Source organism: Colobus angolensis, unplaced genomic scaffold (assembly GCF_000951035.1).
Source record: "Colobus angolensis palliatus isolate OR3802 unplaced genomic scaffold, Cang.pa_1.0 Scaffold59, whole genome shotgun sequence".
Classification (NCBI taxonomy): domain Eukaryota; kingdom Metazoa; phylum Chordata; class Mammalia; order Primates; family Cercopithecidae; genus Colobus; species Colobus angolensis.
In genome coordinates, this window is record NW_012119487.1 from 5,918,492 (window position 1) to 5,939,247 (window position 20,756).

The window sequence follows — 20,756 nt, forward strand, 5'->3', positions numbered from 1 at the left end:
CTGGGTGCCTACCTTCGTGGAGAGGGACAAACTGAGGACCCTGTCCCCAAGGAACTTGCAGTCAATCTGCAGTTTTTATAGTGATTATGTTATTATTGTTAATTTTCATATTGGTTTCCTCACTAGACTCTTAGGTCTTTGGGTCAAAGATTTTATTTTTTTCAGTATGTAGTATAGTGAGAAAACATGCATAGAAGCAGCATGGTGGTGGTGGCAGTAGCGGTGGTGGTGGGGAGTGTTGGGGAGACTCTGAAGAGAGGATATCTGGACTGGGTTTTGAAGGACCCATGGACATCTGGTGGCAGAGAGGGCATCCCAGACAAAGGAAACAGGGCATGCAAAGGCAGCTCTGGCAAAATAATTCATGAAAACCCAGGGACTAATATAAGGTCCCTCACAGAGAAATTTCCCATCAGTGGAATTTGGAGACCAGAGGTTTCACAGGGGAGATATGCAGAGAGGATCTTTGGAGAGCCCCTGAAATCACACCAGATAGGCACCAATCTACTTTTTAGTTAAATGGAGATCTGAGCTCCCAGCCTCCCCACACTTATCTCTTTGGATAATGACAGGTGCATCTTCAGGGTTCCTGGAATGAGTCAGGCTTTCGAGGCCATTTCCCTGCTTTTTTTGTGTGCATGATGTTCAAGTCTCAAGAGAAGCAGCCAATTCCATGCTGATTTAAAGGAAGGGACTAGCCTAACAAGCCCATTTTTGATAAGAAAAATAATACTTCTAAGGACTGTTCTCAGATGGAGCTTTCTTATTGCTGGTGGAATTAATGAGAAACAAAGCTCATTAGCCTTGTCCTACAGGAGCATCCCTATTCTGGGTTGTTGCTGTGAACAAGTCCTCCCTGCTGAGGAAGTGGAAGCTGAAGCTGAAATGGTCCCATCTGGCTTTTCCCCTGGGCCCCTTATCCCCAGCCTTTAAGACAAATAAGGAATAGGCCCTGTATGTCCCAGCTCCGTGAGGAAGAGGTACGTGGAAGCCTTTGTCCTTTCTTTCCTCCACTTCTACTTGGGTCTCTGCAGCCTACTCCCCACCTTCCTGCCCCTGGAAGGTGACACCATGTTTGGAGGGTGCCTTACCAAAGTGACCACTTGGGGTCACTGTGACTTTGCCCAAAGGAGGCTGAGCACTGTCTGGCCCAGGCCCCCAGGCCCTGTGCCTGGTCCTTTCCTCCTCAGAAGAGCTGCAGGGCGTTGAAGGTCTGGTGCTGGGTTTGGTGTTTGTGCACTGGCCCATCAGGGAGTGCAGACAGGGCGAGGTGGACATCGAGTGTCGTGGTCAGTGCTGACTCGCCAGCTGGACTCCCTCTGGAGTCTCAGATTTCTTCTCCTGCAGACAAGCACATGGCCTGCCAGTGTACCCTGAGGTGCCCACCTTCTCACCACTAGACCCCCATTTAGGCCAGAAACCTTGAAGGCAGCAGCTCCCAAAGCATGATCAGGCCGTGCTTACAGGTGTCAGCCTAGTGTGTGTGAGTGTGTGTAAGTGTGAAGGTATATGAACTTGTAGTGTATGAGTACATGAGCATGTGTGGTGTATATGACTGTGAGTGTGTGCATGTGTGTATGTGCGTGTGAGTGTGTATGTGCTTAAGTGTAAGTGCAAGAGTGTGTAGGTGTGTGTGTACATGTGTGCATGTGGTGCATGTGAGTGCATCATGTGTGACCGGCTGTAAGTCTCTGTTTTCTTGCAGTCCTATGTTGAATCACATCTGTAGAAACTGTCAAGCTTCTGGATTTCCTAGGCCCTGTTGGCAATTTTTCAGCTTGTCAACTGGAGATCGAGGTAGTCCTGGTCCAGGGAGAGGCAGCAGGTTGGCAAGTGCCACCATGAGGTCCACAGGCAGGTGCCTTGTGGAGTGGGTGAGGGGTGCGATGAACAGGCTTTGGGTGGTTGTGAGAGCATGATGCTCCTGTGACCACATGGGCCTGGCTCGTTTTGCCTTATTTCCTAGTCATGAGGATCCTCAAGGATCCTAGGCTTCTGTTCATGAGGGAAGACCAGGTGAGAGAGTGTGGATGGCTGAGGGCAAGTCCCCTCCCCTACTGCAAAAACACAACCACATGCCTTTTTGATGACAGATTAGAGCAGTCACCTTGTACACAAAGGCCAGAGTAGTGTTTATAATTTGCATTAGTCCCAGGCAGGGAAGTTGATGTTTTTGGCTAAATTGCAATCAGCAACTAAAAATCTTCTCCCTCCCCTCTCTCTCTTTCCCTCCCTCTCTCTACATGGAGTTTTCTAAATTATTTCTTTTTGTTGTTTTTGTTGCTGCCCAGAAAGCAGAGTGGTATTGTACCCTGTTACATGGTGCCAGGTTCTAATCTGGCTGGTAAGGTGTGTAACACTCAAGGACCCCTTTGGGACTATAGGTATGGTGCACAGGCCAAACAGACACCATACAGGCTAAATGACTGAGCCTAAGGCAGACTTATTAAGGACACAGAAGCCACCAGAGCAGAGAGAAAAAGTCATTGCAGACATTGAGTCTATTGTTCAGAAGCAAATTCATATCCCAGAAGGAATTCTCTGGACATTGCCTACAGAGAATAATGGGGGGCAGGGGAGTGTTTTGAATTTTGGGTCCCAGCCTGGACTCTATGTGGCAGAGGGCAACATTTGTAAAGAGGGAGGTCGAGAGGGGGTACTTGCTGCCAGCCAGCCCTGGGAATGTCTCAGAGACCAGGAGATTTAGGAAGGGCCTGGATTCCACAGCAAAGAGGAAAATGGTGGACTCAGAGACAAGGGCTCCTGCAGGGAATGGCAAATACAGGTGCCACAGAGCTTTAAGGGTTGAGAGTCAATAGCGAGAGTAAAGGGGGCCTGACGTCATGCCTGGAAAAGGCCAGGCAGCCATGGCTTCAGGTCTGAGCTTTGTGGGGTTCAATACCAATAAAAAATCAAATGGGTATTGAGTGTTTGCTGTGTGCCAGGCTCCATCTTAAGTACTTGAATAGGGATATATGTATGATTTCATTTAATCCTCACAACAACCCAATGAGGTAGATAGGATGTCTTTCAGGTGAGAAAACTGAAGTGCAGGAAATTTAAGAAATTTGTTCAAGGATGCATACTTCATGAAGCTGGTCTCACCCCTGAGTGGGGTGACTTCTGAAGCTGTGCTCTAAGTGAGTTTCATGGATTTCTTTGAAGCAGGGGTCCTAAAATGCAGGCTTTGGGTTGGTAGTTCTCAGGAGAAGAGGCCTCCAACGTCTCTGGGGGTGATGCCCGGGCTGCTGGTGGCTGCACCACGCTGTGGGAGGCAAGGTTCTAAACCACTAGGCCACCTGGACTAAAGGAGAACGTCCTAAACCATCCAGTAGCTCATAGACCTCCTCATCTCTTTCTTCTTCACCACTGCCATCCACTTACTGAGTAGTTTGTTGTCAGAAGCACTACCTTAAGCTCGTTAAATGTATTGTTTCATGAACGCCTCACAATGGCACTGTGGGGTCGGTGGTATCAGGCCCCTTTAACAGATGAAGAAACAGAGGTTTAGAAAGATTCAGTCAACTGTCCCAAATCACACAGTAAGTGGCAAGCCTGGGTACAGAGTTGAAAGTCTAGGCTCTTAGCATATTGCACAGAGCACAGCAATCAAATCAAACTGAGTCTGAACACAGGTGTTGGAGGCTGAAAAACTTAACTTTTTAGGCTCCAAGTTAGAGAGTGAGAGAGAAAGCACAATGTTTTAGAGCCAAAGTCAAACTTCTCCCTTTTGTCCCTTTCTCTTTTTCATGGCTCTCCCTTCTCTTCCCCCAGATGCCTCAGCAGGAGAACCAACAATCCTTGCAACTAGCATCTCAGCGAGTACAGATACACTTGATTTCCTTATGTGCCAATAATCCCTTCTTAAATTACGTTAAGCTATTTGCCTTTATAAATCTCCCCAGCAGTGAGCTCCCTGAGATAATTTTGTGTAATATATAAATGTAATGTAATATATATATTTGAAATGTTTTAAGTCTGGCTGTAACAAAAAAATCAACCTATTTAAGCCCCATACTCAATAATAATTTTCCCATCCCTTCTAGGTCTGTGGCATTTAAATTTGGACTGTCCCTTACATTTTACTTCTTTAGTGGAAGCAGCCATGGAAGGGTAACCTTCTGACTGGTACTCAGAAGGAGTGGGTTTGAATAACAGCTGTGCCCCTTGCTAGCTTTGTGAACTTGGGTGAGTTTTCAAACTCCATGAGCCTCAGTTTCCTCATCCGTAAAATGGGAATGCTAACCATACCCACCTCATGAGGTGGTTGTGAAGATTAAAGAAGTTATAACTGTATGAGGGTGCCTGGAATAAGACAGATGATCTGTGAGTGTCGAATCTTCTTTTTTCCCAGTAGAGGGAAATAAGAACTAGGACGTGTCTGGGTTTTCTGTCTCTCTCACGATTTCATGGCGCATCCTCCATCTGAACAGTTAGCCATTGATTTTATATAACTGCTAATTACCAAATTAGCCTGCGGCTCTAGGCAGGGATGGGCTGCACTTAGAATCAGTTCCCTTCTGTATCATTTCAGTTTTTGTGTTTTTTGGGGGGGATTTAGCTTAATTTTTGTGACTGTTTCAAGCTCTCTGCGAGGCCCTATGCCAGCTGGTCTATCCTTTCTCTGCCTAATTCACCCCTGTTAATCCGCTTGGTCAGCATATCTTCTGATCTCCTTGCTGTGCCTTTAGGAGTGCGTCTGTCTGGAAAAGGCATTTATTATATTTACTTTAACTGGCTGTATTTGGCAAGGCGGTCTGGGATTTCAACTTGGGAGGAAAACTGCTTTGATTATACTGCCCTTGTTTACTGTAAGCGCTCTTTGCTGTGTATCCCTTGTCTACCAAGACAGCAAATACTTTTGTAGGAATCCAAGACACAAACTAAACAGAATCTCTGTCTGTGAGCACACTGGCAGCTCCTGGTCCATGACTGTTCTGCACAGCATCTCCTTCATCTGAAAACCGCGCCCCCATTTCCAGTCTTCTACCCTTTGGTGAGTTTGGGAAGGGAGGTTTTCTTGGATGGGTGAGCCAGAGGCCCCAGGAGTGGTGTTGACTGGGTCTCACACTCCCGGGGGACAGGGAACGCTTCCCAGCCAGGTATCATTGTGACCAAGGACACTGCCTTAGTCCATGCCATCATCATTTCCCTTTGACTCCAGCAACAGCCTCCTAACCAGTCTTCCTGCCTCTGACCTTGCCCTTCTCTGTACAATCCAGTCATTACATCACCTTTCTTAAAGTCCCTCAGTGACTCTCCATTGCCCTTAAGAATAAACCCAAACTTTTCACAGGGTGCATATGGCATGACTCGGCTCTCATTTTATCAGTGAACTCTTGCAATCCATGCCCAAGTCGTAGTGAACTTTTGCAGTTTCATTCATTCATTCGGGAAATGCTGAACTCTGAGATTCAATGATGAGCAAAACCAAATATGGTGCAATGTTCACAGAGATTTAGGTTTAGGGTGGAGACTGATAGTCAAATAATCATGCCACCCATGTAAAATGATAACCTGAGGAGTGCTAGGAGGTGAGTGGAAACTGGCAAGATGAGGCTGCTGGACAGAATGAACTGACCTCTTCCAGGAACCAAACAGGCTCCCTGAAGTGGGAAGTAACCTGGGAGTGGAAAGGAAAGTCTGCATCGGCTAGATGAAGAGGTTCCTATCAGACAGAGGGAACAGCATTTGCCAGCCCTGTAGCAGGAGGGAAAACGTATTTGAGAAATGGAAAGAAGCAGGCTTATGGGCCTGGAGCCCAGAAAACACCAGCATATGTGGGTGGGACGTGAGTCTGGAGAGGGCAGGGGAAAACCAGGCAGGGCCTGGTGTCCACACTAAGGGTCTGGGCTTATCCTAAGAGCAGTGGGAAGTCCCTGGAATATCTGCATAGTGCAATGGCATAATCAAAAATGTACTTTGAAAAAGTTACTGGAAGGCCAGGTGCGGTAGCTCACACCTGTAATCCCAGCACTTTGGGAAGCCGAGGTGGGTGGATCACCTGAGGTCGGGAGTTTGTGACCAGCTTGACCAACATAGAGAAACCCCATCTCTATTAAAAATACAAAATTAGCCAGCTGTGGTGGCAGATGCCTGTAATCCCAGGTACTTGGGAGGCTGAGGCAGGAGAATTGCTTGAACTCGAGAGGCAGAGGTTGCAGTGAGCTGAGATCATGCCATTGCACTCCAGCCTGGGTGACAGAGAGACTCCATCTCAAAAAAAAAAAAAAAAAAGGAGATGTTAGTAGCTTAGAACAGGTGATGGCAGTACAATGGACAGTACTAGACATATGTGCTAGGCACTTAGGAGATGAGATCAATAGGAATTGGCCATGGGTTTGTAAGGTGTGTGGGTTGGGGAGAGAACTGTGAGGGTGTAGACTCAGCAACCAGCATAACCCTAAGAGATAGGTCTTACTCACCTGTCAGGGTGGTCCTGGTGGTTGGACCAATGCCCTTGGGGACCAGTACCTCGTGATATTGCTCGCCCGCCAGGGTGCTGTACACAACCTTGTACTCCTGAACTTCGGCCTCACTGTTATCCCACTCGAGGTCAAGGCTGGTTGCTGTGCGAGAACCAACTCGCAAGTTCTTGGGGGCATCAATCTCTACAAATAGACAGACATCACCAACATCACACATGATAATGTAATGTACATTTGTGGTGTATCTTGAACTCTGAAAAGACTGGTGGTGACAGCCCACTCCCCCTGACCCTCTGGCTCACATTTGAGTGAACACTGTGGCTACCCTTAGCTTTTTGGTCTGCCATGACAAATTCCTTGGGCAGGTTAGAGTGATACTTGGGAGCTGAAGATCAATACACTTTATGCTTCCCCCATTTCCATTCAAGAGTTCCAGTGGCATTCTATAAACCAGCCAACATCATAAGCTTAAAAACAAAACAAGGGAAACCCTAGTAGGAGAAAATCAGAGCCAGCTCCCGAGTGATGGAGATGGAATAGAACAATATCAAATTTGACTGCTAAACAAAAAGACTGTTGATTTCAAGCTTTTGAAGTGTAAGGTGCCTTCCTCTGTGTTTACCTGAATAAACACAGCTATAAAGGTAAGACATACATGGATGATGTGATGTAGCAGAAATAATATAGGCTTTGGAGTCAGACTTCAGTTTGATCCCCAGCTCTGACATCTTTGGTAATGGAACCATGAGCAAGTCTTTTAACCCTGCTTGGCCTTGATGGCCACCTCTGTAAAAGGGACAGATAATACCAACATTTCAGGTTGTTGCATGGATTAGGCAATCCATGGACAGTACACAGCATGATGCCCTGTACAAAAATAGGTGCCCAAGGCCTGGGCTGGCTTCCTGTTGCCGCTGAAGCTTTTCTTGAGTTCCATCAACCCCAATGCTTGTTCTCTGGGGTTGCCACAAAAAGACCACGGGGACACTGCTTTTTTTCTCCCAGGGCTGGCTATCTCTTCAAGCTTCTTTGGGCAGAAACAGCATAAACAACTTACAGTGCAATAACGTGCTGCCCAGAACAACTGTCACTTAAAACATTTAAAATAGTTCTTGCCTTTGACACTTGAATTTAACTTTGGAGTGAACTAGCCATTCGTTCTGTGAAAACCTCGAGTGGACTGTTTTAATTTGCAAATGCAAGACAAGTTTCCACCAATTGTTCTTGTGGAAGACTGAAATGTCGTGAATCAATCTGAGTGCAGAGGCTTCGGAGTGAGTAGTGTTCTGTTTAGCGATGTAAATTGGGTGAATCTTTTAGCAGATTTATGTCTCTGCAGCTTGTTTTCCTGAGAAATGTTTCCTCACTCACTGTACTTTAGCTTGCCAGATACTATGTATTCTTGATGTGTTATGTGTGCTATTTCTCTAGCAGTTGGATGGAGAGAGGCGCTTGGATAGATGGGCATGTGGAGGAACACTTGCCCCTGCATTGTATGCCCCTAAATTTCATGCAGGAGGAGAGGCTGGGCAAAGGGACTGGATTGGGCTTGAGGTGTGCAGCTCAAACTGAACTGGAGCAAAATTAATTTAGGTTTAGGGTTAAGGTTGAGACTTCTACCTAGTGCTCTTCACAACTAAAAACCCAAGCCTTGGAAATGTTAGACTATGCTTTGGGGTTTTCTTTTCTTTTCTTTTCTTTCTTTCTTTTTTTTTTTTTTCATATTTTTGATCATAGCGGTTGTGGCCTGTGGATTAAGGGGCAGTGTTGTCTCTGAAGGGACCAGACACCTCCAATGTCAATGATCCTGAGAGAAGTCAATCCTGAGAATGAGGTCTAGAAAGACGGTTGTTAGAGCTAGGATGAAGTGAAATTGTTTGCTCCCTCTGGCCTTGAAGTCTGACCTCTAGGAGAGAGCGGCCACTGAGGGCACCCCTGTAGGTGGGAGCTGAGCTGTTCTCTGCAATGTCAGTCAGTCAAGAGCAAGGCAAAGCCAGATGTCTAGTGGGGGTCGTGTGGAGAGACTTGAGACTATAGAATAGACATGTCTAGTCTCTAAAACATAAATTAGATTAAGTAATTCCCTTGCTTAAAACTTTTTTGTTGCTTCCTGTTACAAACTCCTAATTGTGGCTGGCAGGGCTCTGTGTGATCCAGCCCTGCCTGCTTCTCAGATATCACCATGTACGACTTCTATGCTTATTCGTTGTGCTCCAGCTATATTGCTTTTTTTCTACTCTTGAAACTCATCAAGCTTATTCCTACCTCAGGACCTTTGCACTGGCTTCTGCCTTTGCCTGAAATGTTCTCCAGATCCTCACATGGCTTAGGTCATCTAGGTCTTAGTTAAAACGTCACCTTCTCAGAGAAGCCTTTTCAAACTACTCGATTCAACATGGTCATGCCTCTGTATCATTCATTTCACTTTTCATCATAGTACTCATAATCAAAATAATTTTGGGTGTTTATTTTCTTCTGCCGTGTCCAGTTTCTCCACTGGAATGTAATTCATGTGAACCAGGATCTTGTCTATCTGTTTATTCTGTAGCCTCAGTGCCTAGAATAGTTCTTGGCACCTGGTAGGTGTTCAATAAACATACATCAAGTTTTAGAAAAGTCCTGTTAAGTATTTCAGCTGTGGAGCATTGAGAATGGTTGGGGTGAGAAGGTGCAGAAAAAAGGATAGCTTTGAGTGAGGGTGCTGGCCTTGTATGAGCAGGAAGCCCTACTCTGCTCTTTGCAGCCAGATTCTTGGTTGAGGTACAAGTGCCATCCAGCTTGAAACTGTGAAAGAACTTCCTGAAGAGTCCTAGAGTGGCATCACTTCCAAGCAGGTATGAGCTTGAACTGTTGGGACTTGGATGTTCCTATTAGTTTCCCAGGACTGCCAGAACAAGGCACCACCAACTGGGTATCTTAAATAATAGAAATTATTGTCTCTCCAGGCATGGTGGCTCACACCTATAATCCTAGCACGTTGGGAGGCCGAGGCGGGCAGATCATGAGGTCAGGAGATCGAGATCATCCTGGCTAACATGGTGAAACACCTTCTCTACTAAACATCCAAAAAATTAGCTGGGCGTGGTGGCAGGTGCCTGTAGTCCTAGCTACTTGGGAGGCTGAGGCAGAAGAATCGCTTGAACCTGGGAGGCGGAGGTTGCACTGAGCTGAGATCATGCCACTGCACTCCAGACTGGGCGACAGAGTAAGACTCCATCTCAAAAAAAAAAAAAAAAATTGTCTCACAGACAATAGGTCAAGGTGTCGGTAGGGCTGCTTCCTTCTGAGGGCTGTGAGTGAGAATCTGTTGCATGCCTCTCCTAGCTACTAGTGATTTGCTGGTGATCTTTGGCGTTTCTTGGCTTATGGAAGAATCCAGAATCATTCCGATCTCAGCCTTCAACTTCACCATGGTATTCTTCTTGTGGGCATGTCTGTCTCTGGGCCCAAATTTCCCCTTTCCATAAGGACATAGTCATCTTGGATTAGGGCCCACTCTAATGACCTCATTTTAACTTGATTATCTGCAAAAACCCAATATACAAATAAGGTCACATTCACAGGTATGGGGATCAGGACTTCAATGTCTTTTTATGGAACACAATTCAATCTATAATAGCAATAAAGAGAAATCTGGAGTATTCAGGTCAAAACAGCAGCCTCTGGTTGACCAGATGCCCTGGTGCTTGGAACCTTGAGGGATCTGCTTAAAGAGAAGGCCTCCAGAGGAGAGAAATGGTGCCAGGAGTTCCCTCCTGAGGGCAACTGAAACCAGAGCTGCTGAGGGCAGGGAGGGGTTTTGGAGATTGGCCTCTGGGTTTTCTGGGCTGGCTTCTCTCCAATCACAGGCTGTAGTGTGCTTTGTTCAGGGTTCTTTCCTCTTTCAGAACAGCTCTAAGACCCAAGCAAATATCCTACTCACCATGCAGGAAGCAAATCTCTGCTTTAATTGCCTGTGCAATTAGTGCACTCCTAGTGTCGGAGCCATCACCTGGAAAAGCACTTTGGTTAATTTGAATTTAAGCGGAGCTCTGAAATGACTGAGGGCCTCATCGCGAGGGTCTGGGTACCCTCTCATCATTTAACTGGCACGTGCCAAACCAGGCCTGGAGAATCTGTCTGCAATGCTGTTTGCATCTCCTCATCCCTTCTTTCCCCTCACCCTCCTCCAGCAGAGGGGAGCATATTTGAGGTGTAGGCTGAGGCTGTATTGAGAAGTCAGCCGCCTGACAGCTGCCAATCCACCAGGCAACCGGAAACAGAAAACCATGTAGCAATGAACTGAAACTCGAGGAGCTCCTAGGAGGCAGAATGTAATTGTCTTGATCGGAATTTTCCTGGGCCACCAGCCAATCCTGCTTCCATCTTGTCGACCTGAACATCAAGAATTTGTTTTTCATCACGCTTCTTAAGAGCTCTCCTCTCCTTTTTTGCCGCTTCAAACTCCTTATCAGAGCAGAGCACAAAGAAACCACTTTTCAAACAAAACTATCCTGAAATTAAGAAAAAGATGCAGGACTCGTTGTCCACAGACAATACCACCCCCCTGAGCAAGTGGTATTGTGGAGGTGGGAAATGAGAAGCCGACCTAGAATTAACCAAGAAGGGACATGAACGTCTTTGGTTAAGTGAGGAAACAGAAGGGAAAAGAAATGGGCAGAATTTAGTTCATTGTTTCAAGGTGCACATTTGGTCATTCGGGATCCCAAGATATGTTCAGTAAAAATCCCACTGTGCACCCCCTGGGTGAGAGGGTGGCATCTAGCCCAGGAGCTGGAGAGAAAACCTGAAAGAGCATTTTTCAGAATCAAACCTTGCCTTCTGCATTTTGTCAGTGTCTGCATTTGCTCCTTTTTAACGGGAAAGCTCTTCCCCGCCCTTGATGTTTCCTAGGCTCTTGTCTCCCTTTTGCTGGAGAAAATGAGCTTACCTAAATGGTGAGTTTTGCAGCAGGACCTGGGTATTGCCCTTCTGTTCCCCTCTCTTGTGGGACAGGCTGTTCCAAGTGTTCAGGCCTCTACTTGTTCCTCCATGCTGTAAGTCCTAACCTGGGTAGTCTCCCAACTTCTGCCATATGGAGAGACTTGCCCAGGTCCACAGTGGCCATCCAGTTTGCAAACCGATCTGGCCATGACGCTAAGTTACATGCTGCAATCTAGGGGACATTTTGGTGTCCATCTGTTTCACTTTTTGCCAGTTTATCAATTGATTTTAAACCCAGTGGAGCACAGGGGTGTTATTTATTTATTGAATCTTCTTGAAAACCCTGGACTCATTCCATTCTGTGGCAGGCTCTTATGCCACAATCTAAGGTAGAATTCTTGAATTAGTGATTCTTCAACTTTACCCCACCTGAAGATGCTGGTCTTAGATCTTACAGATGTTATCAGTTTGATCCCTGGGTCAACTTGGAGTTGGCAGAGATATTATCTGACATGTGACCACCCCAAGGCAAAGAGGATGAGACTGAGAATCCAGATGAGAGACACAATCACTAATCTGATCACAGGCCCTTATTTACCTAATGAGGGTGCCAGGAAGCCCATCCTTTGGATGGTGCCTGTCCTACTAGCCCACTAGCTGGCCAGACTGATGGGCACTGAGAAAGTCAGGGAGCAAGTCACCCTGAGGTCTGGCCTTTCCCAACTGTTGGCAAAGCCCTAAGAGTCCCAGTGGCCTTGAGAATGTGGGGGTGGGTGGTCACCATAGCAAGGCAGGTTTTACATGGGCTTTATTAACTTCCTATCTGTGAGAACCAGCCTCATATGAGCCTTACTGCCATTACTTACAGGGTGAATCACAGAATTGGTCAGAAGGTCTGCTTAGAGTTGTACAGATCGGGCTTGGCATAATGCCAATGCACACCATCATGGTGGTGTAGTCATTGTAGGTTCATAGAATTTTTATAATTTTCAGCAAATGGTAAGAATGTGTCTTGAAAAAGAGACACCTTTCCTGAATTCTCACAAAATTGCCATTTGAACTAGCAATACAGATGCTTGCATGTGTTCAAGACAACCTTGTCATTTTACAAACGGGAAACCTGAGGCCCATAGTGGGGAAGGATTTATATCAAGCACAGATCTAGCTGCCAGTAGAGGTAGGATGAGAAGCTAGTTTTCCTCTCCTAGTGAGGGCGTGCTGCTTTTTCTCTACGCTGGACATCTCTCACTTCCTTCTCGCAGTGTCTGTGACAAGGCTGATGCTCTGACACACCTCGCCTCATTCCTAATACCCCTCTTGCTGTGATGATACCACCGGCTGACTCCACCCCTCTTTCCCTCCTTGTGCCTCTCTCCCCCACCACAGCCTTACCTGTTGTGAACTGAGTGGTGGCAGAATCACTCTCGTTGGTCCCTCGGACAGCACTGACTGACACCTCGTAGCGGGAGCCGGGCCGCAGGGCCTGCACTGAGTATTGGCTCAGGGGAGGCTGCAGCCGGAAGGTGGTCCTCCCGCCTTCCCCGCCCACCAGGCCATATTTCAAGAGAATGAAATCGACTTTGGCTCGAGGGGGGATCCACTCCACAAAAGCCACGGTGTCAGAGACATCTCGAACCAGGATCTGTGTGGGGCCGTCAATGACTGAATGAGAAGGATCAAATAGAACAAAAAGTTTGAGTGAGAAATAAACCTTGGGCGTCAGCTCTCTCTTTTCCTCCTTATGGAAGTCTGGTCAGTCAGAGAGAGGATGGGTATTATTATTGCATTTTACAGATGAGGAAAATGAGACACAGTAAGATGAAGTATCTTTCCTGAGGACATGCAGTTTGCCTTGGTTCCCCTGAATTTTGGTCTAATTGTTCTTTTACCAGGCTGTAGTTTTCAGGTGATGGCACTTCCCAGTCTGAGCAGGGGAAGGGCACTTGCTGGCTTGAAAGAGTCGGCCCTGTTTCTTTCTGGAGGTCATGGGACAGAGAATTGAGAACTGGGTTTCTGGCATGTTTCTGCCACTCAGCTCTCACCTTCTTTGAGCCCTGAGGAAAGACCTAGGAAATGACCAGACGGCCTAAACATCCAAGACTTCCAGCTTGGTTGCCAAAGAGGTCATAATGAATATTCAAAAGATGTCCCTGTTCAGCCACTCTAACAGCCCAGTCAACACAGTTACTAAGACCATTTAAAAACCAACAGACACTTGCATTTGAGGACATGAAACATGCCTTCTGGGTAAACTTGCTCCTCTGGATAAAAGGATAAAAAGGACCCCAGCTTTGGAATAGCCTCTTATGGGTCATTTTTCTCCATCTGTTCTGGCATATTTCTACACCAGAAGGGCATTACAGTCACCTCTTCCAGGTTCTCCAGTGTATGTCCCTCATAAGCACTAGCCTCTGGCACTGTGCAGGTCAGGGCAACACCTGGAAAGCTGGTGGATTTCCTGCAGGGCCCACCACCTGTGACTCCAGCACCCACTTGAGGTTCTGTTCATACTGAATTAGATAATGGGGAGGTGAGGGAATGTAGAAGGAGAAAGAAAAAGAAACAGCCAAGTGAGGAGAATAGGAAACGGTCTTCTCAACTTCTCATGGGATGTCTGCATGGCCAACATGCTCTTGCCTCCATGTTTTCATTTATTATTGGGGCTAGAGCCAATTATTAACCCTTCTGGCTGGAGCTGATTATTAACGTTAATATTCTTTAAGGATTTGGAGCTAAAACCAGAACTCTGGTTCTCTAATTAGCCTGTGTTGGACCATGCAGAGCCAGAGCCAGAGCCGGTGTGGCCATTTTCTACCATTCTGATACTGATATAGAAACCATTTGATCTGGAGAAAAGGGGAAAGAGGGAGAAAAGGAGAGAGGGAGAGGGAAACCAGTGGCCATTCAGAGTTTCTAGAAAAATATATGGAATAATTTGATTCTTGTTGTTCCACTTTCTGGTGCAAGTCTTTTGTGAGGCCCAGATGCATTTCTGGCCCTGGGATTCCCATGAGACACTCTGTGTCCTTCCAGTAAATTTTCTACTCTGCTTCAGCTGGTTTAAGTAAGTCTCTCTTCCTCGTTACTGGAGAGCCTTGACTAAGACTTGTTTCTATCCAGTCCACTCTGGCCCACCTCCTACTCTGTCTCCAAAATGAAGTTTCTCCCTCAGGACTGTCTTAGACTGACCTTGAGCCTCTCAGTTTTGCAAGGTTGAGCCTTTCCCTTGGGTACTCCTCCCTCTTTCTGGGTCTTAGCCTAGTCCTGTTCTCTCTTAAGCTGCTTAGGACTCTTGGTCCAGCACTAGCTAAAATGAAAATCACCAGACCACTTGGGTGCCACCTGGTTTGGAGTTAAAATGAACTCCTGGTTTTCATATTTGAGGTAGTAATGTGATTTAACAGAATATATCCAGCTTCTTTTCAGCGTGTTGCACTTGGTGGTTTTAGATAACTTAGGCCTTTTACATTTAATCTAACTTAATTATGAAATGGGGGAAGTGGCCTCCTAGGTGCTGTGTAAGCTTGATATCTGAAGCATAGTAGATACTCAGTAAATGTGTGTCGAGTAAATGAAATAAATGGAAAATCTTCTTTATCCATGAGAAAGAAGGGGAAGCATTTCAATAAACTGTAGCTTTTTGGGGGAAAAAAAAAAAAGGTGTCAGGGAAATGCAACTGACCACAAAAGACTTTTGTCCTTCAACTCTTTAAATCCAGAAAACCCTAATCATAATGGATTGAACATATTCAAATGTGATTATGTAGCACAAAGGGCTTTAGCTGTGGGAGGTCTTGTAATTTGCATTCACAAAATGGCCTGCCTAGAAGAAGGCAGCCTGAGTGCCTGACGAGGACACAGAGCTTCACAGTAGGGGGTTGGTGTAGGTCAGCCCTTAGCAGAAGGAAATAATTAAACAATCGTTTCCTAAAAACAGCACACAGGACTGGGAGCCAACCGTCTTTTTCATAGCCACTCTTGGATTCTGCCCTTTGGTTGGCCACTTGGTAGCAATGTTCCATTCCAATCAAGGAGGTATCAACTTGCTTTCAGCTTTGGTCCTAATGTCTAAACAAACACAACCCCTGCTCAAAAAGTAAACTAGAATAAATGTTTTTCCATTTCTTCATGATTCTGTAGATGATGCCAAAATATTAAGGACATTCTTTCTTAAATGAAAATAATTCTGCCTAGCTTTACCACAAATTTCTAGATCTGGAATTTTAATTTTAATCTTAAGGAACTGCCAAACCCAAAAATACTGCAAATGTTATAAGAATGTGATTTGACTATAAGACTAAGGCAAGGCTGGATTACCTTCTCTATGATCTCTCAATATTCTAGGAGAAAAACATTCCTCAACTGCAACATTTTCTATCCTCTTATGAACCATCTTCTCCTTTTAGCCTTTTGTCTTTTACTAATACTTTCTTAATATCAAATCACAGGAATAATTTGGACACCTTGAAACATTTCATATCAGAAGAGGAGAAGCACCTGCTATTGTTGGGCTCATCCCAGGACACCCCAAAGTTTGGCACCTTGGTGTGCTGAGTGCTTTGAATTAAAGAGGAATGAAAGAGCTTCGGAAACAGCCCCAGAAGCAAGCAAGGTTTTTCTGACCATCTGCAGTCCTCCCGTCTCCTGACCCTTCTTCTCCCCTTGAAGTGATTCACAGAAATCAGAATTTCTCTTCCTCAAGGCAGGTCATAGAAACTAGAACTCCTCTTCCCCAAAGCAAGCCATAAAACCTAGAAAGGTCACTTTTTCCCTCCTCCCTTCTCCTTTGAGGACCCTCATTCCAGTGGGGTCCTGCCCCATCGAGGAGGTGGAGAAGAAATGCTTCACAGAGAGGGCAAGAAGAATCTGAGCAGACAGGCCTTGCTAGGTCTCCCCTTTAGACTATTACCATTGGATTATAGCCATTTGTCCATTTACATTTCTACATGGCTGTCCATTCTTCCTCAAACCTAAGCGTAAAAACAGATAATATCCCCCACGTCTTTGGGTCCTCATTTCTGAAGGCTCCTGTATCACGTGAAACTTTGATTAAATAAATTTGTTATGCTTTCTCTTGTTAACCTGTCTTTTGTGATAGCAGTGTTGTTGTGACTTTTATATGGTGAGTGAGCAAGAGCATCACACCTTTCTGCCCCCAAGTTATGAAATGTCAACTCTTCAGTTTACAGCATAACCTTGGGGAACAGAGCTGTGGAAAACCTCAGCCACCAGCCTTCTGGAGGGATTCCTACAGAGCACTTTAGGTTTTATGGTTAAAAAACATACTCTGGATCAGAGTTTCTTCTAAAACATACTTTTTGGATTAGACAATGGTTTGAAAGCTTTTTGGGTGGTAAGCTTTTTTTTTAAAGGACAAAAATCTTAATTGGATGTACAAAATATAAAACAGATCAAAGTGGAGCTGTCCTGGTTGGAGGCATGGAAGAAAGAGTAATTAGAGGTCCGGCTCTCCACTGGATTCTAGCCTTGAGGCACTGCCATAGAACCTTGGTGCATTAATGGAACACAAGCTACTACCACAATAGTTCTGAACCAATGTTTTCTAAGCTGAGCTTAAGCCTCGGCACCTGATGCTGTTTGTTTGGTTTGTATTCAATAGTGGAGCATGAATCACTAATCTGTAAATGTAGTCTCATTACATTGTGTTGTGGGTCTCATTTCTGGTCAACTCAGCCTTTTGTCCTGAATTTAAAACGGGCTTTCTGGTACATCAATTTCTGTTTATGAAAAACACATAAAGCTGTACCAATAGTCACCTATCTCCATTTCTGTTACTGACAGGGAAAGTTGCTTAGCCTCTGAGTGAGTTTCAGCTCCATCAACAATAAAACAAGAACCAAAACTTATGCCAGATGCTATGTATAACTTTCAAGACATACTTGGTGAGGACACACATTGATACATTACAATAGCTAATTTACAGCATTGAAGTTGAACATTCTTTGTTAGCTAAGGAAACAATAAGGCAAAATATGACAATTTAATGAATCAATCCTGGAAATATAATAACCTTGAATGAGGTGAACTGTGGGATGAAATAATAATAGACTTAAGCCATCACCTTGAACAGTGACCCAACCCATACCTCCTCACTTTCGAATGACTTGTTTCCACCACTTTCACTTCTGAGTATGTTCGGAGTATATGTGTGTATACCAAGTATTGAGCACTCACTCTCATCAGCACAGAGCTGATCGCTTTGTGTGCTTTATCTAATTCCATCCTCATATTAACTTAATGAAGGAGGTACTCTTGTTTATCATAAATTATTCTTGCTTATCTTGTAAAATAAATTGAGGTTTGGGAAGGTTCAGATGACTTTCTCCAAATATCATCACAGGTAAGAGTGAGTCAGCTCTTGCTGCTTCCAAAGCTCATTGACACCAGGGGCTGACAAATGAGGCTTCTTCATGAGTAAGATCAGAATAAATATAATGGAAATATTAAAAAAGAATTGTCTCCATGAAACACTCTCCCAGATGTCAGTGCTTGTAAGGATGAGTAATAAAGAAGATGATGAGCTAAGCATCTGGTAGAGTAGCTCCATTGCCAGGTACCAGAATTGTCCCAGCTCTGGGAGAAATTCTAGCACCTCTTTTGTCTCTGCACTCCTTGGGGAATTCTGTGGTTCTTTTCCGAGTGACCTAGTAGGCAGCTCTAGGGAGAAGGGTTGGAGGCACTCACCTGTGGAGACGCTGGCCGAGGTAGGGGGGCTCCGGGCCTGTTCTTTCAGAGCCACCACATTGACAATGTATTCCTCCCCAGGCTTCAGTCCCGTCTGGTTAAAGGACGTAACATCACTGGGGACCTGAGCAATCACTCCCCCTTCATTGTTCTGGACAGTGGGGAGAAGCAGAGAAAGCAAAAGAGAAAAGTCACTGGGAAAGAAATCTGATGAGAGAAAGATAAAGGTGTGGAATACTAATTGTGGGCTGTGAATTTAAAATAGGGAGAAGTCTCTTTCCTCCTTGCTGACAGCTGAGTATCTGGGGCCAGAAATAACTCCCCATGGACTCCACAAGAAAGACACCACCCTATGAGGATTTGGCAAATGGAGGGTCAATTTTTAGGAACATTTCTTTCAGCTCTCCTGAGTTTGCTGAGTTTGCCAATAAAAATTAGTCATGAGGTGGTGCAGACTGGCTTTTGCCAATGATCAAATGTTTGATGGTTACGGTTAACATTCATCAGAGCTTTTTGGCATTTATCGTAATGAACATGCCTCTGGCTATTTAGAAGAGGATAGTCATGTGTGTTTGTGTGTAAACATCTTTATATACACACACAACACATGTCAAACTAAGACATTGCCATGAGATAATTGTTTATGAGCCAGAGCTAATATTTTGCTATATCTGGAGTTTCTCATGGTGTTACATTCAGTGTGAATCTGTCAATGTCTTGTTTCCCCTCCACCTCGATGAATTAGGACTCAGTGAGACAACCAAACACGAAGTACAAAGAAAGGAAAAAGGAAGCTTGGAAAAAGAATAACAAGAAGCAAAGAAGGAGACAAGAGGGAAGAGACAATGAGAAAGAGTAACTTCACAAGATTGAATCTAGAATTTATTATTTATTATCTATCTTTCTATCTTATCTTTCCCTCTTTCTTTCTCTCCATATACTTTCTATGAGTGTCCTTAGAAGTGGAGGAGACAAGAGGGCCTTTTTTGGAGGGCACTGCCATTCTCCCCTATTCTTTGGCCTCTATTTATGGTACCCAGGGTGCCTTATATGTAATTTATAGCCATACTCTTATAAATCAGTGTCATGAATGCCCCCCAGTGGCCTCAACCTACAGATCACAACAGTTATTAAACCATGTGGCCATGCATTTGGCCTTGGTATTCCCTGGTCAGCTTCTCTTTTAATTAGAGTTTTACATATTGGATACATGTAACAGTAGAACCTGGCATAACTTTTTCTTCCTGAGCAACAAGGTGACTTGATTGTTCCAATTGTGATATAACTCAATCGCCTGCCATATTTCATTTATCATTTTAACTTAAATAAGACATATTTGTACAGATGTCTGTTTAGATATATTTACCTTGCTGTGAATGTGACTATGATATGACTGTATCCACATAAGAGAATGGGGCATACAGGTTTAGTGAATAGAGCCCTGGGATAGGAGGTGGAGGCTCAGGTACTCATTTTAAGCCTGTCACCAACTAGTTGTATGATGTCCTTCAAGTTTTCTGAATCACAGTCTCTATAAATTAAACTAAACTAGATGTAAAATGAGGGGTCCTTCAAGTTTTCTGAATCGTAGTCTCTATACATTAAACTAAACTAGATGTAAAATGAGGGGTTGTACCCTGTGAACTTGAAGGTCTTTTGTAATTCTAACAGTTCACGGCTCTAAGAATTTTGGAGTAAAAGAATGGTGAAATCATAGTCTTGTTAGCCAAAAATGTATCGTTTGTCATTAAGTCTGATGAATGGCTAAAAAATGTTCTTTGATGTTGAAGAATAAAGACAGAGGGAAGGAGTCTGATTGAACTTTATATCCTCATGTGTGGTACAGTTAGGGAAGACACTGGTAGGGTCAACAAATTCTGGAAATCTGGAGCCAGGCATGCACCTCTGGCAATTCGGAAAAGTTAGTTTTAGAATTAAGAAAATAAAGAAATACTGCCTTAAAGAGTAGAAAGGAATCTTAGGATACTTTAAAAGTCATAGACTAATAAAAGAAGTTGCTAAATTAATAGGTTACAAATTTATTATGAGTAATCCAGGAGAGCCAAGGTGTCTTTGTGTCATGTCTGTAACCTTTAGAGATTGATGCCACGCAAGCTGACTTTTCTCTGGTGCATCTCTCTGCACAGAATGAAGCTTTTGACTGATTATGTAACTGATTCAGTCTGGCTTTTCTTATGTTCTAAAGAGAAGCCTCAATTTTTTGAGGGTCTGGATTTCACACTCACCAAAACCATGGTTAATCAGGCCCTAGAGTTATCTCAGCAGGGAGCTGGAGCTGGTGGCTGCTTCCTGCATCCTCTGTTCTGCAAGGTCAGGGTGCCATGATTGGAGTTACTGTTGTCAGTGGGTCATTACCACATATTTGTCACAGAAATGTTCTATATCCCAGACACCCACAACATGCCATTTTGTGTCTTTAATGGCATGGAGAGAGATATTGGGTAGCGCCTTCCTTGCTGCCCCTGATTCCAAGCTAAAGGTACAAATACTCCAAATAAGTCTGTCTGACAGTCTAACAGGTGAGTGTTACCTTTGGAATGAAGCTGATTTCCCACCCATCAAAGGAAAATGAGAAGGGCTCCCACTGCACCTCCACGGTGGTCTCTGTGATCGTCTTAAATTGTAGCCCTTGAGGAGTGGAGAGATCTGGAAAACAGCAATGTGGGTGACAATGTCATG

At 44.6% G+C, this 20,756-nt stretch overlaps 1 protein-coding gene across 2 annotated transcripts in view; it reads right to left on the reverse strand.

The window, feature by feature from the left end:
- The window catches only part of TNR (tenascin R), a 421,782-nt gene that overhangs the window by 56,226 nt on the left and 344,800 nt on the right, over positions 1-20,756 (reverse strand). For both annotated transcript variants that reach the window (XM_011962373.1, XM_011962374.1), the window contains 4 exons: positions 20,608-20,723; positions 18,057-18,207; positions 12,744-13,013; positions 6,426-6,611 (listed from right to left, as the gene is read on the reverse strand). In XM_011962373.1, coding sequence (XP_011817763.1) covers positions 6,426-6,611; positions 12,744-13,013; positions 18,057-18,207; positions 20,608-20,723 — 723 coding nt within the window. The remainder of the gene's footprint in view (positions 1-6,425; positions 6,612-12,743; positions 13,014-18,056; positions 18,208-20,607; positions 20,724-20,756) is intronic.